This window comes from Mangifera indica, chromosome 8 (assembly GCF_011075055.1).
Source record: "Mangifera indica cultivar Alphonso chromosome 8, CATAS_Mindica_2.1, whole genome shotgun sequence".
In the NCBI taxonomy this organism is placed as follows: Eukaryota; Viridiplantae; Streptophyta; class Magnoliopsida; order Sapindales; family Anacardiaceae; genus Mangifera; species Mangifera indica.
The window spans coordinates 2113402-2131046 of NC_058144.1; the positions used below are offsets into that span (position 1 = coordinate 2113402).

Genomic DNA, 17645 nt, shown 5'->3' on the forward strand with positions numbered 1-17645 from the left:
CAGGTTATCTGATAGCCAGGGTGGCTTTTCAGGTATAACATTCAGAGGAAAATGATTCATTTGTGCGTTGATGAAGCTTATGCTGCATGCCTTCCAATAAATCAGTTAAGTAAGAACCCACTAGAGCTGGAAATCAATTAAAAGGAAGGAAGCTTTAACTAATGTTAATTGATGATTAATCACATTAATTAAACAATTCATCTTACCATATTATTGAAAGGGACAAAAGGTGTTTCCACTAAAATCTGCACGCTGTCACAACATGGAGATGACCAGAAATTAGGTTCTCTCACTAATTAACTATTTGCCGCACCGCATTAACAAAGCCTCTTTAGTTTGAAGTTACAGTTGCTTTAGGAAACTGGATTATTATAATTCAAGTTGAGCTTGTTGCATGATAGATTTCAGATTTTCTTATTACCTGATACGCTTTAAGCTTAATTAGCGAGCTGGGCTTGACAGTAATTGAAGTAAGAACGGATCAGGGAAAAACTGTTGATCATGCATGCCAAAAACATAAAAGAAAATCAACCATTAATAACATTCTTATGCTGGAAACTGAGCTTGCTTATTCATAGGAAGTGAGATGATGTTGTGTGTGATGAATAGAAGATCCACTTATCAAAAGAGACAGCAGCACGAGCATACCTGTGCTTTGATTTTTTTTTTTTTTTTTAAATTATTGAATTCATTTTATGATATGACGTTTTGCAAAAGTTGACCTGATTTTTTAGGCCATATGTTCATGCATGCTAACCTTCGCTCAGCCTGACAAGTGGGCGTGGTACTTCCTAGAAATCTGTTTAAAGTTACTTGCACTGTCTCCAGGCTCCATACGTCAGCATCATCAATTTCCAGTAACCGAAGACTGCTATTTGTATATATATGCATGATCAGAAACCTAGTCAATTACTTATAACATAAAACCTTGAAAGCTTATCAGAATTTCCCTAAAACATAGAGTACAGTACCGTACTTGTATATTTCTTTTGTCGCCTAACATTTGATAATGGGAAAGGAATTGCTTGGCAAACTGGAATGGAGGGTAAATGTACCTGATGGAACTTCAGATAGATTAGAGCCAGAATTTGGGCCTGTCCTTAAAGTCTGGTTGGGGTTGAAAAGTCTGTTGGAAGGATTTATCAGGAAAATTTGGAAGTTTTTTAAGAAGGCTTGGGATATAGGAGTTGCTGAGCCAAAGAAAGTCATCCATGGCGTTAAAGTAGGACTGTGTATTTCGATTGTTTCACTGTTTTATTATATGAGGCCTTTGTATGAAGGTGTGGCCGGAAGCCGTACTATGTGGGCAATTATGACCGTAGTGGTAGTTTTTGAATCCACTATAGGTTGGTATATATTCAGCTTTAATTATTTCACTTTCGCAGATCTTTGTCGTGAGATTTCTCTATGCATGTCACTGTAAGTACTAAATATTCGCTGTTGTCACTGCAGGTTCAACATTATATAAATGCATTAATAGAGTAACAGCGACCTTTCTTGCTGGATCGCTTGGTGTCGGTGTTCACTGGGTTGCTAGTCATTCCGGAGAAAACTTGGAGCATGTAATTCTTGGAATCTCAGTTTTTCTTTTAGGTAAGTGCCAATAATCTTCGCCTGAAATGTTTCTTATATATATAGTAATAGTGATCCTCTTTTTCCAGCTTCAGCTGCAACCTTCTCTAGATTTATTCCATCCATTAAAGCCAGATTTGACTACGGTGCCATGATCTTCGTCCTTACCTTCAGCTTGATATCAGTTTCTTACAGAGAGAAGAAATTACTTGAATTTGCTTGCCAAAGACTATCTACAATAGTCATTGGAACCTCCCTGTGCATTTTTATAAGCATGCTTTTCTGTCCCATTTGGGCAGGAACTGAGCTTCACCAACTTATTTGTCGAAACTTCGAAAAACTAGCTTATTCCTTGGATGGTATGTATATAGAATTTCAAGTTGTCATATTCGATCTGTAACACCAAGTATATGATATCATGGATTTTTCTCTGTTGAATATTGCAGAGATTGTAACCGAGTACTTCAAAGATGAAAAAACTTTGAAAGCCAGCGACGAAAATTGTAACAAGAGAATACTAGGCTATAAATGTGTGCTTAATTCCAAGGCAACAGAAGAATCAATGGTATGTCTACGTTTCATAATTAATTCGTTTCAGCTTTATCATAATTATACTAATTCAATATAAATCTTCAGGCCAATCTTGCAAGATGGGAACCAGCGCATGGCCGTTTCAACTTCAGACATCCATGGAAACAGTACCTTAAGACTGGGGCTTCCATGCGTGACTGTGCTTATTGTATTGAGACCCTTTATAGTTGTGTGAATTCTGAAATCCGGGTAAACTATTAAATTTCACGTAAATATGAGTTTATCAGTAAATATTATATTGATTTAATTGTATAAAGATGTAAGTCCATGAACTGATGTTACCATTTTGGATACAGGCACCTCCACACCTGAAGAAACATTTGAAAAATATGTGTATGAGGTTGCGTAGCACTTCCTCCATTGTCTTGGAAGAATTAGGGATTACAATGAAAACAATGACAAAATCAGCTACAATTGATATCTTGGTTGCGGAGATGAATTTTGCAGTACAAGAACTAAAAAGTGCCTTGAATTCTCTTCCTGACCACGTTTTAACTTCTCAGTCGTCGACACTGGATGCATCGGAAGATGTCGAAAAAATTGCAACAACACCATTCACGGAGATCCTTCCGTTGACCACTTTAGTGTATTTGTTGATTGAAAATGCAACAAAAATAGAAAGAATTGTTAAAGCAGTTGATGAATTGGCTGCCCTTGCAGAATTCAAGCCTGTTGCTGACAAGAAAACCATATATAGGCAATCCATGGTGAAGCTCACTCCGGCCAGTAACCAAGATGTGTAAATTAAACATGTGTTTATTGTACCCAGGGTAATAAAATCTCACCAGGCAATGCACTGCGCTGTATACGTTGCATCACCGTTCTTTACTTTTAATGGCTTTACTTAGTTTCTACAATCTTCTTCTGGATCTCTACGACTGCATGTTGCTATACAGGTGACATTAATTCTTGGTGGATTATCCCTTGTGTCTGCCCTGTCAGCCCATCCACTTCTAACGCAATATTAAATGGGGATAAAAAAACAGATCAGATTATTCAACAACCGGGATTTCGTATCGAATTTGAACAACTCTCAGATGAATTATGTTTTTAAGTCATCCTTAAACCAATACGAAGCATTCCTATATGCATGAATAATATAGTTTTCTTCTCAACAAACAGTAAGCTTTTGCCTGAACCCTTCAACAATACACGGCCTTGAACAGTGCATGTTAGGCTTTCATTCCAACAAGTTCTATGTTTTAAAAACTGTCTAATCTTCACCCTTCACATATTTTTTCAATTTATTTCCATTTCCCAAGCAGATTCTATGATATTGCATCTCTAAGGACAGGTATTGCTTGAATCAGTCATTCGATTTCAATTTAAAAGTGAACAACTAATGTCTTTCACTTTGGGACAACATTACAAGTCCGACACAGAAATTCAGCTTTATAAAAGAACACAACACCCAATGCCCAACTTCGTTTAAACCACAAACACAGTAAGTTTTAACACTTGATACGCAGTTTAAACAACCAAATGAAGTTATAGGATAACCTTAAGAAATGAGAAGGGGAGAGATGAGAGAGGGGTACACTGATCTTTCCTATTTCTAAGAGATAGGAACTGGTGACTCTTTAGCACCGAACAAACACCCAACATTATAATTTCACTTATCAAAGACATAAAATGCTTATTATGCTGGTAGCCAACAGTATATGTATGCCATTCTCGTGCACAATGATGGAACTCATATCATCTAGTTATCAGTCTGTTAGAAGCTTCATTGTTTTCATTGGTTTCCTCAGGTTGGTCCAGCCAGCCCAGATTCACGGCCAAGTCCTCCACTGCTACCTTGATCACATCAGTGCGAACACCAATATCAGTTGCATACCTACTCATACAGTACATGCCAGCAGTAACTGTTGCCACACCAACAGGACTTGGCATCAGCAACTTCAGTGGAGAAGAAAGAATGGCAGCCAATGGGGCACCAATCACAGAAGAAGCTTGACCACTTCTTCCAACCCCCAGCTTGTCCACAATCAGAAGACCTGTTTTGCAGTATAATGTAAAGTCCTCACAGTTGTTTTGAAACACATCATAATTACCGAATCCATTTTGAAGAAGATACATAGCTCGATGGATAACAGTTTCTGGTGGGTCAGATTTTGCAGTTGTGCAAGTGCCACCACGTACTTTGGCAAGAAAAACTGATGGTGTAACTCCATATTCAAAGCAATATAGTGATCCATTTCCAAGAAAACAGTCGAGGCAAGAGAGGACTACTCCACTGTTTGGTTGCCTAAATCCACAATCAGGAAAAGTTGGGCAGGATGATGGAGGGATCAACATTGGATCATGTGAAGCAGATGTCTCCTGGTTTGAATTTAAGTTCCATTCAGGTCTAAAATGAACCACCTTGCTTCCCCCAACATAGATACCTGTATGGTCCAGTATCCAACAGAACTCATGATTAAGTTTGATCTCCAACCACAGAATGAAACTTGTTCAAAAGGAAACCAATTTTTATCAGTCGGTCAAATGCATGTAACGCTCTAATTACAATTACATTAAATAATATAGTATAAAACAATATCTACTTTTAACAAATGCAACTAAGAGCCAGTCTCCTATATCAAGTCTGTGAGGAGATTAAGCACCAACAAAAACTAGCTAGGATCTGTAAATTAGATATTAGAAACACTGATGCAAAAATGTGACAATTGAATTTAAAGATCATTAGTTATTTGAACACTTCTCTTTCATTATCTGAATTTTATATCTTCTTCAAAATATGAAACCTTAAACAGGCCAGTTACTGGTACAAGGGACGCTGGTAAATAAGATTTCTCTTCCTCAAGTCCCCAGAAATACATAATTAGATCAATTGCAAATTTTCATTACTATTGTTCTCTTGCACTATCTCAGTAACCAAACATAAATACCAGAAGAACCACACTGACAGTACGGATCATAGATGTTCTCAGTCAACGACATGCATCTCAATTATCAGCGTAAGTAAAAACCACAAATGCTTTAGTCTTAGATCTGTAGGCCCTTTTAGATATTATAGCGAAATTTTATTTATTATTATAACTTTCTCTTTTTTTTTTTTTTGGAAATTTCATCTTTATTTTATTTAATTATGCGGGGCGGTGGAAGCCAATTCTGGCTGGGAGTAAAAGAAAAAGGGGTAATCTAATAATCTGCATAACAGGGTTTGAAAGAAAGATCATGATCATCCTTGCAGAAATCAAATCACAATAAACTGGAAAAAAAAGTTTAATTGGTCAAAATACAGAAAGAAAAAAAGGATTAAACAAAATGGTCGACCAAAAATTATGAAAAATGTAAAAAAAAATACAAAACCCAGAAAGCAGAATTACATGAAGAACCCACATTGCGAAATTTCGCAATAATCTTAGAAAAAATTGTAATTTAGTCAGTCAAAATAGAAACACAGAAAGCAAAATATAGATATACCATGGTGAGAGTAGGTGAAAACAGCTCTGTAAGTGTAGATATGGTCACCCGCCTTGATTTCACTTCTCTCTACTTTGTTTGTGAGCAAACCCATCTCCCCTTTCTCCCTTTCTCTCTCTCCGCTTCTAGCGTGTAGCAAGCATCCAGTTGAAATCAGTGAACTATTTCTTGTGTATGGTAAAGCAAAAGTTGACCCTACGTAATTAGGCTCAATTAAATCATATAAATACATTGATGTGGCGACACATCATTGGCTGACCGAGCAGTCAGTTCAACCACCGTCACCCATTGGTGCCAATCCGTTTTATTTTTAAAAGGTTGTAATCATAAATTAAAAAAAAAAAAGAATTGATGAAACATCACCTTATTTGTTTTCTTCTCCTGCTAGAGACTGGAGGGTAGAACTGGAATTATATATTGTTCCATAGTTCGGTGTTTGATATGGAAGAAGGTTTTGCAAAAGAAACGCAAATTTTTTGCGGTGAAAATAGCATCCACAGCTCTTAGGATTCTTTGCTATTTTGGCAAGATATGCTTGGGCCTACTTATCAGGCTATCATTTCAGCAAGAAAGTTATTGCTTCTTGTCCTAACCATTGCCTGTTAGCTTTCAACACGAAGCACCATCTAAGGACAGGTAAATGAAAAGCACAACGAGAAAAGAGAAAAAAACCGGGCTGTTGAATTAAAGCATCAAATTTATTAATCGTGCCTTATAATGCTTGAAGAATATTTGGAGTACATACAATAATAAATAATGGGCTATCTTCTTATGATATATCTACATACAAATACGCTTCTAAGATTCTAAGAAGATGTTCCAATTGTATACTTTCACGTCAAACTTCAGATCTTTTTCCAGTTCGTGTCTTAGTTTAATTGCAGACTCGGCGTTCTTGGCAAGTAATAATGCAAAACCCCCACCACCGGCACCCACTAGTTTATATCCACAGCAGTAGGGATCAGCAAACGAAAACAATCTGTCAACAAGTTCGTTGCTGCAGTAGGGATCCAGTTCCTGATGCAGCCTCCAAGCTTCCAACATTATATCACCCAGTTCGTCTATGTCACAGTTCATTAAAGCTTCTCTCCCAATCTTTGCCAGTTCAGCCAGTCGCTTGACACTGGAAATAAGAAGGTTATCCCGCTGTAGATATCTAGTTACAACCTTTTGTAGCACTTGATGTGCAAGCCGGACCTGCGAAGCAATGGCAGATTTCATCACAGACAATCTAACACATAATACTGGAACAAATAGCATCATGGTTCACTTTATGCCCACCATACAAGTTCATATATATAATGAAGCAAATCGCAGTGAAATGAAAACTTTTTCCTCGTAGAAACCCTAGTTTAACTCGATTACTAGGTGTAAACAACAAAGAAGATTTCAGAGGTCCAACATCCATAACAAACATGACAGTGTTAACTACTAAATAATTTATGGCATAGAGACCAGTGACTTAGTCCCTTTTCACTCACTAATTATAATTTACTTCTGTGGTGGATAAGTAATGGAGAATGCGGATAGTGGATTAGAACTCCCAAGTCTTCTACTCATAATCACGAGCAAAACGAAAAGTGCAAGCCTCAGTAACCAATTGTCAGTTTTCCAAATTAAGTACAGACTTCATCCTAAAGGAAAGCCAACTACGACATAGGGCCAAATTCCAAGACACTTCCTCAACTACTCAACTTCAGCAATTGGGCTAACATCAGATGCAACCCAGCAAATTACAACTTTACCCTTAGGAAAAAAGTTGCTCGGCATACATGAAATTGTCTTGCCATGTAATGAAATCATTGAAATTTAAACTTTTTAGGAACTAATCCTAAAATCAATGGTCAAAAAATGATTGGAAGGGAAAAAAAAGACTGGAATGCTTACTTGGCCAGTAAATACTACAAGCAGTCGCTGGTGCAACTGCAAAATCAATTGAGGAAAAGACAAAAGGGGGATCACTTGTAACCGTAAGGGTATTCCAGGGAAACTTGAAGTAAATTTAATTCCCAGGTATAAACCTCCAATTTGATCCTGCCAGCCACCTCCTGTGCCCATGAGCTGCTCCAATACCAAAACAAGTCGTGCAACATTTTCGTTACTTTGATCTCCATCAGTTATCAGTAGTAGTGCTTTCACAACAGCAGCTGCTAAAATACTAGAAGTTCCTAGACCACTACCCCGGGGAACTTTGGCCCATGTCTTGACCTGCAAGCCCATGGATGCAAGAATGTTATTATGAACAATGCCAGTCACTAGCAATGCTGCTTTGACAAGCCGGAATGGATCATTGTGGTCAAAGGGAGTAGAAATAGAGGTACAATCTTCAATATGTAACTGATTTCCAGTATCATCACAAATCAATACTCCATTATCTTTTGTCGTCTCTATGATTGTCCCGATTGGAAGGGAACCTTCCAAACTTATAGCCATATTAAGGACATAACCAGCACGCTCTAAGCTCCAGGGAGGGGTGTCACTCCAACCACCAACAAAATCTACACGAACTGGTAACTCAACCTTCACTGTTTTAGGTAGGAAAGGCTGATCCATGCAGCCATCAACATTTTTGTTCTGACATGCTAGAGCATCCCTGCTAGGAGCCTCCAAGAGGTGGTCTACAGAACATCAAAAAGAAAATTTAAAGAAAAAAAATGAGGGGCTTATAAAACTATGTCCCTTATACATGAAATTAAGATAGTCACTCTTTTGTAGCTTAATTTCATCAAATTTTTAGTATTTTATGTGTGACGCTACTTAAAGTATAAGCATCTGGCCTACCTCTAAACCCATATCTCACAGCCGAAGCAGTTTCATCAGCAACTGCAGCCCAAACTTTATGCTCCAACTCGCAAGCTTTTTTCTCATCTTTGCATGCTCGGAGGAGATCAACTTGCACCTGATATGCTCGACTTTTGGGAAGAATCCTAGAGTTCTGCTCCAGAAGTTTGGGACATAGGTCCAGGAAGCCCTTGCATATTCTAACCCCTGACAGTTCTTTTTGAAGAATTTCTTCGCACAATTGATTTAAGTTGCGTCCAAGCATGCCATAATTAATGCAAGCTTTGACAATTCCAGCTGCAAGATCTGCTTGATGATTGCTGGACCCAGCACACATTTCTGAAAAGTTGATTGACCTATGCAACTCCTCCAAACTGACACGACGTGAATTTTTCCATAAGGGAAGCAAGAATTCAGTTTTGTGGTCACTCAAGCCCATCAACCAAGTTGCCAAACTCAGCATCTCAAAGTAAGAAAGAATGGGAAATACTTTTGCATTCCATAAACACTTTTCCTGACCACCTGTTGAGCTCCACAGGTCAATTTCCTGAATGCTTAAATCATGCAAAACGTTCTCCCAAGGTTTGCCACAAAATGTTCCAGCCTTGGAAAGAGAAATTTTTGGGTTATCATGGAGGCCACAATAGACAAGTACTCTTTCAGTGCATCCAACTAAGGGAACCTCCCAAAGACAAAGACGATCAGGAAGCATGAACCGAAATGAATCCGCTGCTTTCACAGCTGTGACTTCTGGGAAATTAACACCCACAACTATAGATTGAGAACCAATCTGTATTCCACTAGAAATGTTAGAATCATATATAAGAGAATCTTCACCAATGGAGGCACCATGTGCAATTTTGCTAGAAAGAACAATGGCAGATGCGGCAATGTCAGACACAGTGGTTGCTGGGATGGAACATAAGTGTCTTCGACCTAGAAGTCCTGAACTAGCTCCACTTAGGTGATCCAAAACTTCACTTGAGGTTCCAAAATGTAGAAACAACAATTGATCTGCAGTGAAATAATCAAGCAAGGACAACATCACCAAAAGGAATCTCCAAAAATAGTAAGGGAAAACAGAGGAATAACAAGATCTGATTTTTCAAACAATATTTAGCATACATGAACAATAGCTGAACATCCTCTGTTTTCCCAATTTGCTAATGAGTTCTTCACCCAATGGTCGTTGTCTCAACCAGTCATGTTTAGCTGGTACCCAAGCGGCTACCAGATCTTCATATAAGCTCATCTACAAGGATTCCAATATTGGAAACTGCCAGCGTAAGATGAATGTTTACAACAAGATCCAATAACCTTACTTATAAAACCCATGTACAAGACTTTACACAAAAATTAAATAGTTATTTTATATTTCTTAACTAAAAGATAGAAGTTCCAACTCAGAGATAATGTGTAATCAAACTGTTCAGAACTATGCAGATACAAATAACAGACACTGAAATTTTTATTTTTATTTTGATCCAAAAAATAGCATTGCCAACTGAAAGGCAGTAACCTACCTCTTTTCTGCTTTTTAGTAGCGCTGAAATCATTGGTTGGCAGGAACAGGAAAGAGTAACAAGTTCAACCCAAGCTTTCCCTCTAACTGCTATTATTCCTGTATCAAGCAGCGTCCTACCATCATCTAGAATTGCATTGTTCTTGACAAGCTCCTCAACACTTGGCTTCTGCAGAAGACTATCAACTAAACTAACAGTATAATTTTCTGTGAAAATCCCAGTTTTAGCTGCCACAATAACACCATGGTTAGATGCAATATCAAGGGTGATGGGAACAGTGATAATACAGGACGCATCCTCTGGAAGAATAATGGTCGAGGCATCAAAACAAGGAAGAACATCCCCAGTCATAGTGAATATTCCACCTGTGAAGTTAAAAAACTCCAGTTAAATATCAAAAATTGTGAAATACTATGATTGTTTACCAACAAGTTTTCCGTGACGGATATCAATGTGACAAACTATCAATTTTGATAGTTGATACTGGATATTGATAATTATAATTTGATTAAGAAAGCATGCCCATCTTCACATCATTAATCTAGATCAAAATTTTCAACTTTTATTTGATGTAAAAAAAAAAAAAGGGGCAAATAACCTTCATCTTTTAAAGCTTGTCTTGCACATGAAGCAATTGCAAGTATATGGTCAAAAAGCAGCGGAACAGGCCCATCCGGGTCATCTGCTGCCAAATATGGTAGCGGCAGGAATACTTTCCCCATAGGATTTGCCCATGGGACCCTCTTAGAGTCACCTCCAGCATGAAGCAGTAGTATATGCCTGTTGGCCATAAACCTAACCATTTCCCGAAGTGAACCTTCATTGTTCACAAAAGATCCAGAACTGCCACCATTTGCATTTCCCACCTGTTCATCACATCTATACTATTAAAGCCAGCAACTGCTATATTTTGTAACACAAAGCAATCACTACTGTATATTTTTTAGAACTCACGACTTTCAAACTCTGCTAATTGTTCAATTTTACAACACAAAAGATCTGTTTCTATGCTAACACTTGATTATTGCAACACATGGTAAATCAGAGGCTCCATACTGTAACACATTCACGTTTTTATTCAGCACCTGATGATAATTATATATTTAACTAGATTACAATTAAAATTACCTCTGAGCTAGGATCGACCTCGAGCTTCTCGTAATGCTTAGCAAGAGATAAAATGGCATTGAGAGTGGCTGCACCGGATCCGATCCGCTGGCCGTCGGGATCGGGAACGGCAAGAGTGACAGTGGAGCTAGCGATCCGACCCATGCGTTTGGCGCGCCGGAGCTGCCACTCGTACAGCTCGGCTTGCTCGGGGCTTGCCGCCGTAAGGACAATAGCGTCCCATGTTGGCACTCGCGAAGGATATCTCACCGACAATCGTAAATGGTACCATGATTTTCGCAAAATTGCTTCTAAGTCAGCCTTTGCTCTTTTCTGTTTGGCTCTCGAAATTTTTGCTTCACTTTGGGGCTCCATTTCCAGTAGCCCCTCCAGAAAATTTGGAAGAATTGAGATAAGCTTTGTGCTAGTTTTGTAGTGAGCTTTGAGCGAGTAGATGCAACAACAATATACAGGGTCGTAAATTTCAAATCAAATCTGTTCAATACTTCAAAAAACAAAAGTCCACTGTATCATCGATAAACGAGTGAGGAAATTACAAAGAAAACCAGAAAACCTTAATCCGTCGGTAATATTTTAAGGTAACATTTTTAAGGATAAACCTGTATGCAATTTATTTTCAGTTATCTAATTAAATGAATATAATATAATTAATTGATTTTGAATACATTTTAAATAACACTCCTCGAAATTGAATACATAGCATTTGCTCTTATTTTTATTACCATGTTGTGGTACCATAAAACAAAAATTAGCATATAAAATTTTCTTAATATATAAATAATTATTGTGACATATTAACGTATTATGTATTTATTTTAAATACATAAATAAAATTATATTTAATATTTATATTATTAAATAATTAAATAATTTTAAATAAAAAATAAAATAAAAATCAATTATATGATAACATATAAATATACATTTATTTTTGTATTAGGTACATATAATATTATTCTACTTTAATTAGATACTCTTAAAACATATTAGGTATAAAACTTTGATTTAATTATTACCTATAATTGTTTTACTTTTTAAAATTTTCACACTAAATTAACAAAATTTAAAAGGAAAAAAAAGCTCTTTAGATTTTATATTTCTTGACACCATCTTCCTCTTCTTTTTTTTTCACATTCAACCGATATGAATTTTATTTAACTTCCACACCCATCAATTTTCCCCTTTCTAGTTCCATACAACATCAATTTTGATTTCTAACATCTTATCCCACCATTCTCACACTGAATTTTCACACCTATCAATCTCACATCATCTCATTATGAATGAAATCAATATCAATTTCTAACATGTGACATTCGAAGCGGAAACATGGTGACTATAGAAGCTCTATCCAATGTTAACATTTCATCCTACTTCTTACTTCTTCACCGATGAGATAAAACAATTTATATGATAGGGGAACATACGATGAAAAGAAACAATTGTGAATGATGAGTGGTGAAGCTGACTGAAGGCAGCTAGGGATAAGATTTTCAAACATGTAAGGTGTTAAATGTTGTGTTTAAAACTTTAAGGTGTGAAGTGTAAAATGATTATTTTTTAATTTTATCATAATCGATGGATTATAAAAACATTAATTTTCCTTTCGCTGTTAGATTTTGTAAAGAAGGTTGAGCAAGCGATCAAGTTACTGCCAATAAAAAGAAAAAGGAAAAATGTGTCAACAGATCCACAAACAACAACAAAAATTGAGAAGAGAAAGTTTTTAAATTAAATTTACTACCTTCTAAGGAAATACAAACAATAGTGACCAACACTTAAAAACATGAGCTCTGAATTCCAGAACAAATGGCATTTGCCTTGTTCACCAGTCTCACATAAAAATCGAAGGACTATAATCCGAACCGTTAATTTTCTTGGGTTAATGGCTACTCAGATAATAACCATATGGCTTCTCAATTACCATTAATGAATAAAAATTGTTAAAATATCTAATAATCAAGTATCATTAAAAAACACGGAAGCTTCAACAAACGACAATGGCACTACAAACGCCAAACAGATTAAACCTAGAAAAATCAAATTCGAAATGGACATCCAAAAACAAACCTTTAGTTTTCTCTGATTCGAACCTTGATAATATAAAGGCCATACAGACTAAACCAAAAAGAAAGAAAAAATACGTACAGACAAGCGAATCTTAAAGGATGACCCAAGTGTGGCATGGCAACTCATATTGCAACCGATTGCGAAATCCTTTTTGACGGATTTGATCGGGTTTTGCTAAACCCTACTTTTGAAAATTTCAGCATCGGGAGATGCGAATCAAAAGAAAAAATGAGCGCGTGTCTAAGAATTTTGTAATTTACATTGTACCCAGGATTCTTGAAAATGAAATTCGTACCAAAACGATTCAAAATAATAATATTTACATCTTTCCCGTTAAATTCCGTTAACAATACCTTTTAAAATCCTATCAAAAGCCTTAAATACCCTTTTCATCTTATTTTCCATCCCCCCTTTCCCCCCGCCCACCCCCCCCAAAAAAAAACTATAAGCTAGAACATTCTTCAAAACCTAACTATTATGTAAAAAAGTAAATTACTTTTCGTTAATAAAATTTTATTTTAAGATAAGAAAGTATCATATTATGTCATTTAAAAGTAAAAAAGTATTTTTTTAAGGCCGACCGTAATGGAAAAAATATTATTTACTCTAATTTGTGTATTAAATGTTAATAGTTTTATTAAAATTTCAAAACTACCCTTTCTCCGTCAACTATTATGTAACGCCAGTGAGCAATAAGGAGGCAACACACGGTGCCAACGTGTCATTATAGTACATGGATCAACGACACGTTGGTACTTGAGTTCTGCTCTGTATGTGATGTCCAATCAGCTAACCTCTTTTTCACCGAACAAATTAAATGATACATCAAAATCTTCATTTTCTTCGAAATCCTAAACTCGTAGGATTTATATTTATCGTTATTGTTGATTGGGATGACTGTAAATCTGTGAGGATTATTATCCTTTAAAAGAGACATCTTGTTGGGAAATGCTTAGATATCACCTCACGGTACCAGAAACGCAGAAAATAATCACAACTCTTCCGTAATTTGGATATTTCTTCTCACTATAAATAAGCTAATATTGCAGTGGAGCCATGGGGAAGCGCTGCCTTGATGATTCGTCAATGCCGCAGGTATGGATTTCGATTTTTATTGTGAACTATTTTTTTTCTTCTTCTCTTTCTTTTTTCTTAAATTTGACTTTGTCTTAGCCTTTGAAGTTTGATGGTGTTTTAGAATCGGGAATTTTCAGTATATTCTCTTATGGTTGTTTGTGCTGAAGCAAAGTGCCAAGCATTTAGTTTTAGTATCATCTCAGTTTCTTGGATTAGTGAGTAAATGAAGACATTAATGACAAGTTTTAGACGTAAATTAAAGCCACTTTTATTGAATAACCAGAGTCTTCTGCAAGCGGCATCAGTTGCTTTTGATTTCAAATTTTGATCATTTTCAAAATCAAGATATGGAGCCTTCATCTTTTAAACCAACCCCACCTCTTAGATTAGTGGATATGATCCCCAAACCTTCTGTATGCAGCCCTACCCCTAAGCTAGCGAAAACCCACTAGACATTGGAGCCTTTGTGTCAAAACAATTGTTCATGAAGATTTTATCAGGACCATAAAGATATAAATTTGTTATTTAAGAAATGCATTATTAACATGGAAACTGGGAGCACTATCCCACTTCAGCAGAGTTTTGTGATTTCTCAATTGATCATGGTTTCTCTTTATCTACTTTTCACATGCCTTATGCAGGAGCAGAAATTGTGGCTTTTTATCTCTTGTAAAGTTCTTTCTCAAAAATTTTAATGTTGACTTTCTGCTAACAGATTAGATGAAAGTAGAAGATAAATTAGTTAGGTCAGAATTGGAAGTTTTCTTCACGCAAACAGATAAAAGATGATTTTTAATATAGTCAGCATTTGGCAATCTAATGTCTTTGCAGTTGAGTTGTCTATATCAAGGTGGATAATTGTGGCTTAAAAGTTGTGGACCCTGAATCAAATTGCAGTGTTTGCTTCCTTTTTTGCTTCTTAAGAGAAGAAGATAGAACAGCCTACGAGAATTGTTAACTGAGAAAATTACAATTTTTACATTGATTCTTTTCTTACTTTTTAGTCATAAATTTATAAAGAACATAGTTATTCATGGCTACTCTCCCTGAGAAAATCAGAACAAGAAAATTTTCCTTTTATACTTCTTCCTCATTCCACAAACAGGTCAAATGATAACCAACCTTCGTCTCTGATACATACACAAGAAAGCACAGAAGACAACACAATATGACAAACCTTGAGGTAGAAATATGATATATATATATATAAAATAACCGAGGATCCTGTCGTATTTGCTGAACGGATAAATTCGAGACACAATAATCAGACTCACAACCATTGCATCAGATAAATCAAGATTTTACAAGTATGAAAGAAACTCGAATCCAAATCTTTCACTTTAAAAGTTCTAATACTCTACTAGTTTTGCTAACCTTTGGGATCGAAATATTATTTTTTTTGTGCTTTTATTTTTCTTATTTCATTTTTCAACATAGGCTTGAGTTTCTTGGTGGACAAAACTAAGAGGAATTAGTCTCCAACCACAAACAGGAGCCATCATATGTTATTATTCCTCATCAATAATTTTTTTGCATAACATTTCATAATCTTGGTGTTTTTACTTCTTAAATCCTCCTTTGCAATACTCAGACTATAGCCAATCGTCTATGACTCTGTCTTTATCAAACCCTTTTGTTTATTCCATTTCTAATATCTTGTTTGGAATCTTCACTCAGTCATCTATCTAAATTTTTATCATTTCATTATAATACTTCTCAATAAATACTCAGACCACGATGTTTACTGTTGTTCATATTTACAAGGGAACTTTTGATTTAAAGGTGTCAACAGGAAATATTCTTCCAGTTTTGGTTTGCTAGTTGAGATTTCACTCAGAAATCGGTCGAAATTCCAACCCTTTTTCTTTTGTTTGAACTTTTATGCAGCAATAAATTATCAGCTTCAGTAATCCAGCATTGAGAAAATTCCTCAATGGCAGATTTATTTGGGAATAGGTTGTATAGCTGCTACAAGTGTCGGAATCTTGTATCACGTCATGATGATATTGTTTCTAAAGGATTTCAGGTGATCTCAACTCCTTCATCAGAACTTTTTGCAAATTCTGAATACTTGGTTTTAACAATATCATCATTCTTAGAATCAAAACCTGATCCTATATCAATGTTTGATTTCTGGGAAGTAAATAAATAGAGTCGCATTTTACAGAAAACTGATAAATTTCTATGTGTAAACTAATCAGTTTATACAAGCTAATTTGATTGAAAGTTATGCTAATTATTGAGGTATTTTTCTCATACAAATCTTTGAAGTTCTTAGTCTTCGAATCTTGTAATATTGCAGGCAACCAGTGGTCGAGCTTTTCTGTTCAGTCACGCAATAAACATTGTAGAAGGGCCTAAAGAAGACCGTCATCTAATAACTGGTCTTCACACAGTAGCTGATGTATTCTGCTCTGATTGTGGAGAGATTTTGGGTTGGAAGTATGAACGTGCTTATGATGAATCACAGAAGTACAAGGAAGGCAAAGTTGTGCTTGAAAATTTTAAGATCGTCAAAGAAAATTGGTAGCCATATCAGTAGTTTTGAGTTTGTTCATGTTGGACCTGTCCAGAAGAATTAATTTTTTTCAAGTGAATGGTTTAAGTCACTAGTTTTCAGCATATATGGAAGTTTTAAGGCATAAATGCCATATATATCTGTGTGGATAAATATTGTAAATAAAGGCTGGTGTTTGTAGATTAAAGGACAGCTGGGAGAGCATACGTTCTAAGTGGTAACTTATTAAATAGGTAAACTCAAGTTAAGGTGATCTTTCAGTCCAATTTCTGGGAATCAGGAGCTAGATTTTATCATATATCACATATCAGGATCCCTTTCTCTCTCCAGCTGCGCCTGCATTGGAATAATATTTCTATTTCTATTTCAATTCTGTTTTAAGAATATTTGTTTCAAATAATCCCAGACGTGTAAAGTGGTGATTTTATCAAATTCAATTATAAATCCGTATGACGCGGAAACATTTTAGGATTAAACATTCGGGCCTTAAATGGTCACTTCCTTTATATAATTAATTATACTTTCCATTTAGGCCATGGCAAGTATCCAAAATGGCCCGTTCAGATGCACAATACAAGTCAAGCTCAACTCACATCAAGAATATGGCGCTATTGAGTTATGTGGGGGATTTTGACTTCTGTCGGACCTGAATTGGGAGCTAATAACGCCGGATAATCTAAGAGAAAATTCAGCATATCCAGGGATTAAAGGGATGATGAAAGAGGAGGCAGAGGCCATGATAAGAGCGCGACATCTTGTTGGAGATGTAGCACTCAATGAGACTGAGTCCTGCAACTTAAGTTCGCTATAGACAAGGCACTTCAGCAGGAGCTAACCAAAAGTTCACAGTAAATTTTTTGTGAGTGATTGATAAGTTATGTTGCTTTCATCATCCTCATCAATCTTATTGTAATTGTACGAACAGCTTGTTCGTAATGAGTAATCAAATATGCATT

The 17645-nt window shown here is 36.1% G+C and overlaps 4 protein-coding genes across 6 annotated transcripts; 2 read left to right on the forward strand and 2 right to left on the reverse strand.

The window, feature by feature from the left end:
* Positions 1–1009: 1009 nt before the first annotated feature.
* Positions 1010–3027, forward strand: LOC123223164 (aluminum-activated malate transporter 10-like). The gene is made up of 6 exons (XM_044646260.1): positions 1010–1346; positions 1453–1593; positions 1662–1931; positions 2019–2137; positions 2209–2352; positions 2460–3027. Exons 1-6 carry the CDS (start codon positions 1010–1012, stop codon positions 2904–2906), a joined length of 1458 nt encoding a protein of 485 aa, XP_044502195.1. The 3' UTR covers positions 2907–3027.
* Positions 3028–3460: 433 nt separating this feature from the next.
* Positions 3461–5752, reverse strand: LOC123223165 (protein LEAD-SENSITIVE 1). Its single transcript, XM_044646261.1, has 2 exons — positions 5593–5752; positions 3461–4550 (listed from the first exon to the last, which is right to left on the reverse strand). The coding sequence occupies exons 1-2, from the start codon at positions 5684–5686 to the stop codon at positions 3862–3864; spliced, it is 783 nt and encodes a 260-aa protein (XP_044502196.1). The 5' UTR covers positions 5687–5752; the 3' UTR covers positions 3461–3861.
* Positions 5753–6271: 519 nt separating this feature from the next.
* On the reverse strand, positions 6272–11544 carry LOC123223163 (bifunctional fucokinase/fucose pyrophosphorylase). Its single transcript, XM_044646259.1, has 7 exons — positions 11025–11544; positions 10495–10762; positions 9897–10261; positions 9499–9625; positions 8374–9387; positions 7480–8210; positions 6272–6789 (listed from the first exon to the last, which is right to left on the reverse strand). The coding sequence occupies exons 1-7, from the start codon at positions 11376–11378 to the stop codon at positions 6391–6393; spliced, it is 3258 nt and encodes a 1085-aa protein (XP_044502194.1). The 5' UTR covers positions 11379–11544; the 3' UTR covers positions 6272–6390.
* Positions 11545–13895: 2351 nt separating this feature from the next.
* On the forward strand, positions 13896–16826 carry LOC123223879 (protein yippee-like At4g27745). Of its 3 annotated transcripts, none has more exons than XM_044647336.1 (3): positions 13907–14189; positions 16059–16197; positions 16474–16826. In XM_044647336.1, the coding sequence occupies exons 2-3, from the start codon at positions 16105–16107 to the stop codon at positions 16699–16701; spliced, it is 321 nt and encodes a 106-aa protein (XP_044503271.1). In that variant the 5' UTR covers positions 13907–14189; positions 16059–16104; the 3' UTR covers positions 16702–16826. The 3 variants fall into 3 exon arrangements, with proteins under 3 accessions (XP_044503273.1, XP_044503271.1, XP_044503272.1); XM_044647337.1 differs by lacking the exon at positions 13907–14189 and adding an exon at positions 15612–15953; XM_044647338.1 differs by lacking the exon at positions 16059–16197 and having other exon boundaries at positions 13896–14189.
* Positions 16827–17645: the final 819 nt, after the last annotated feature.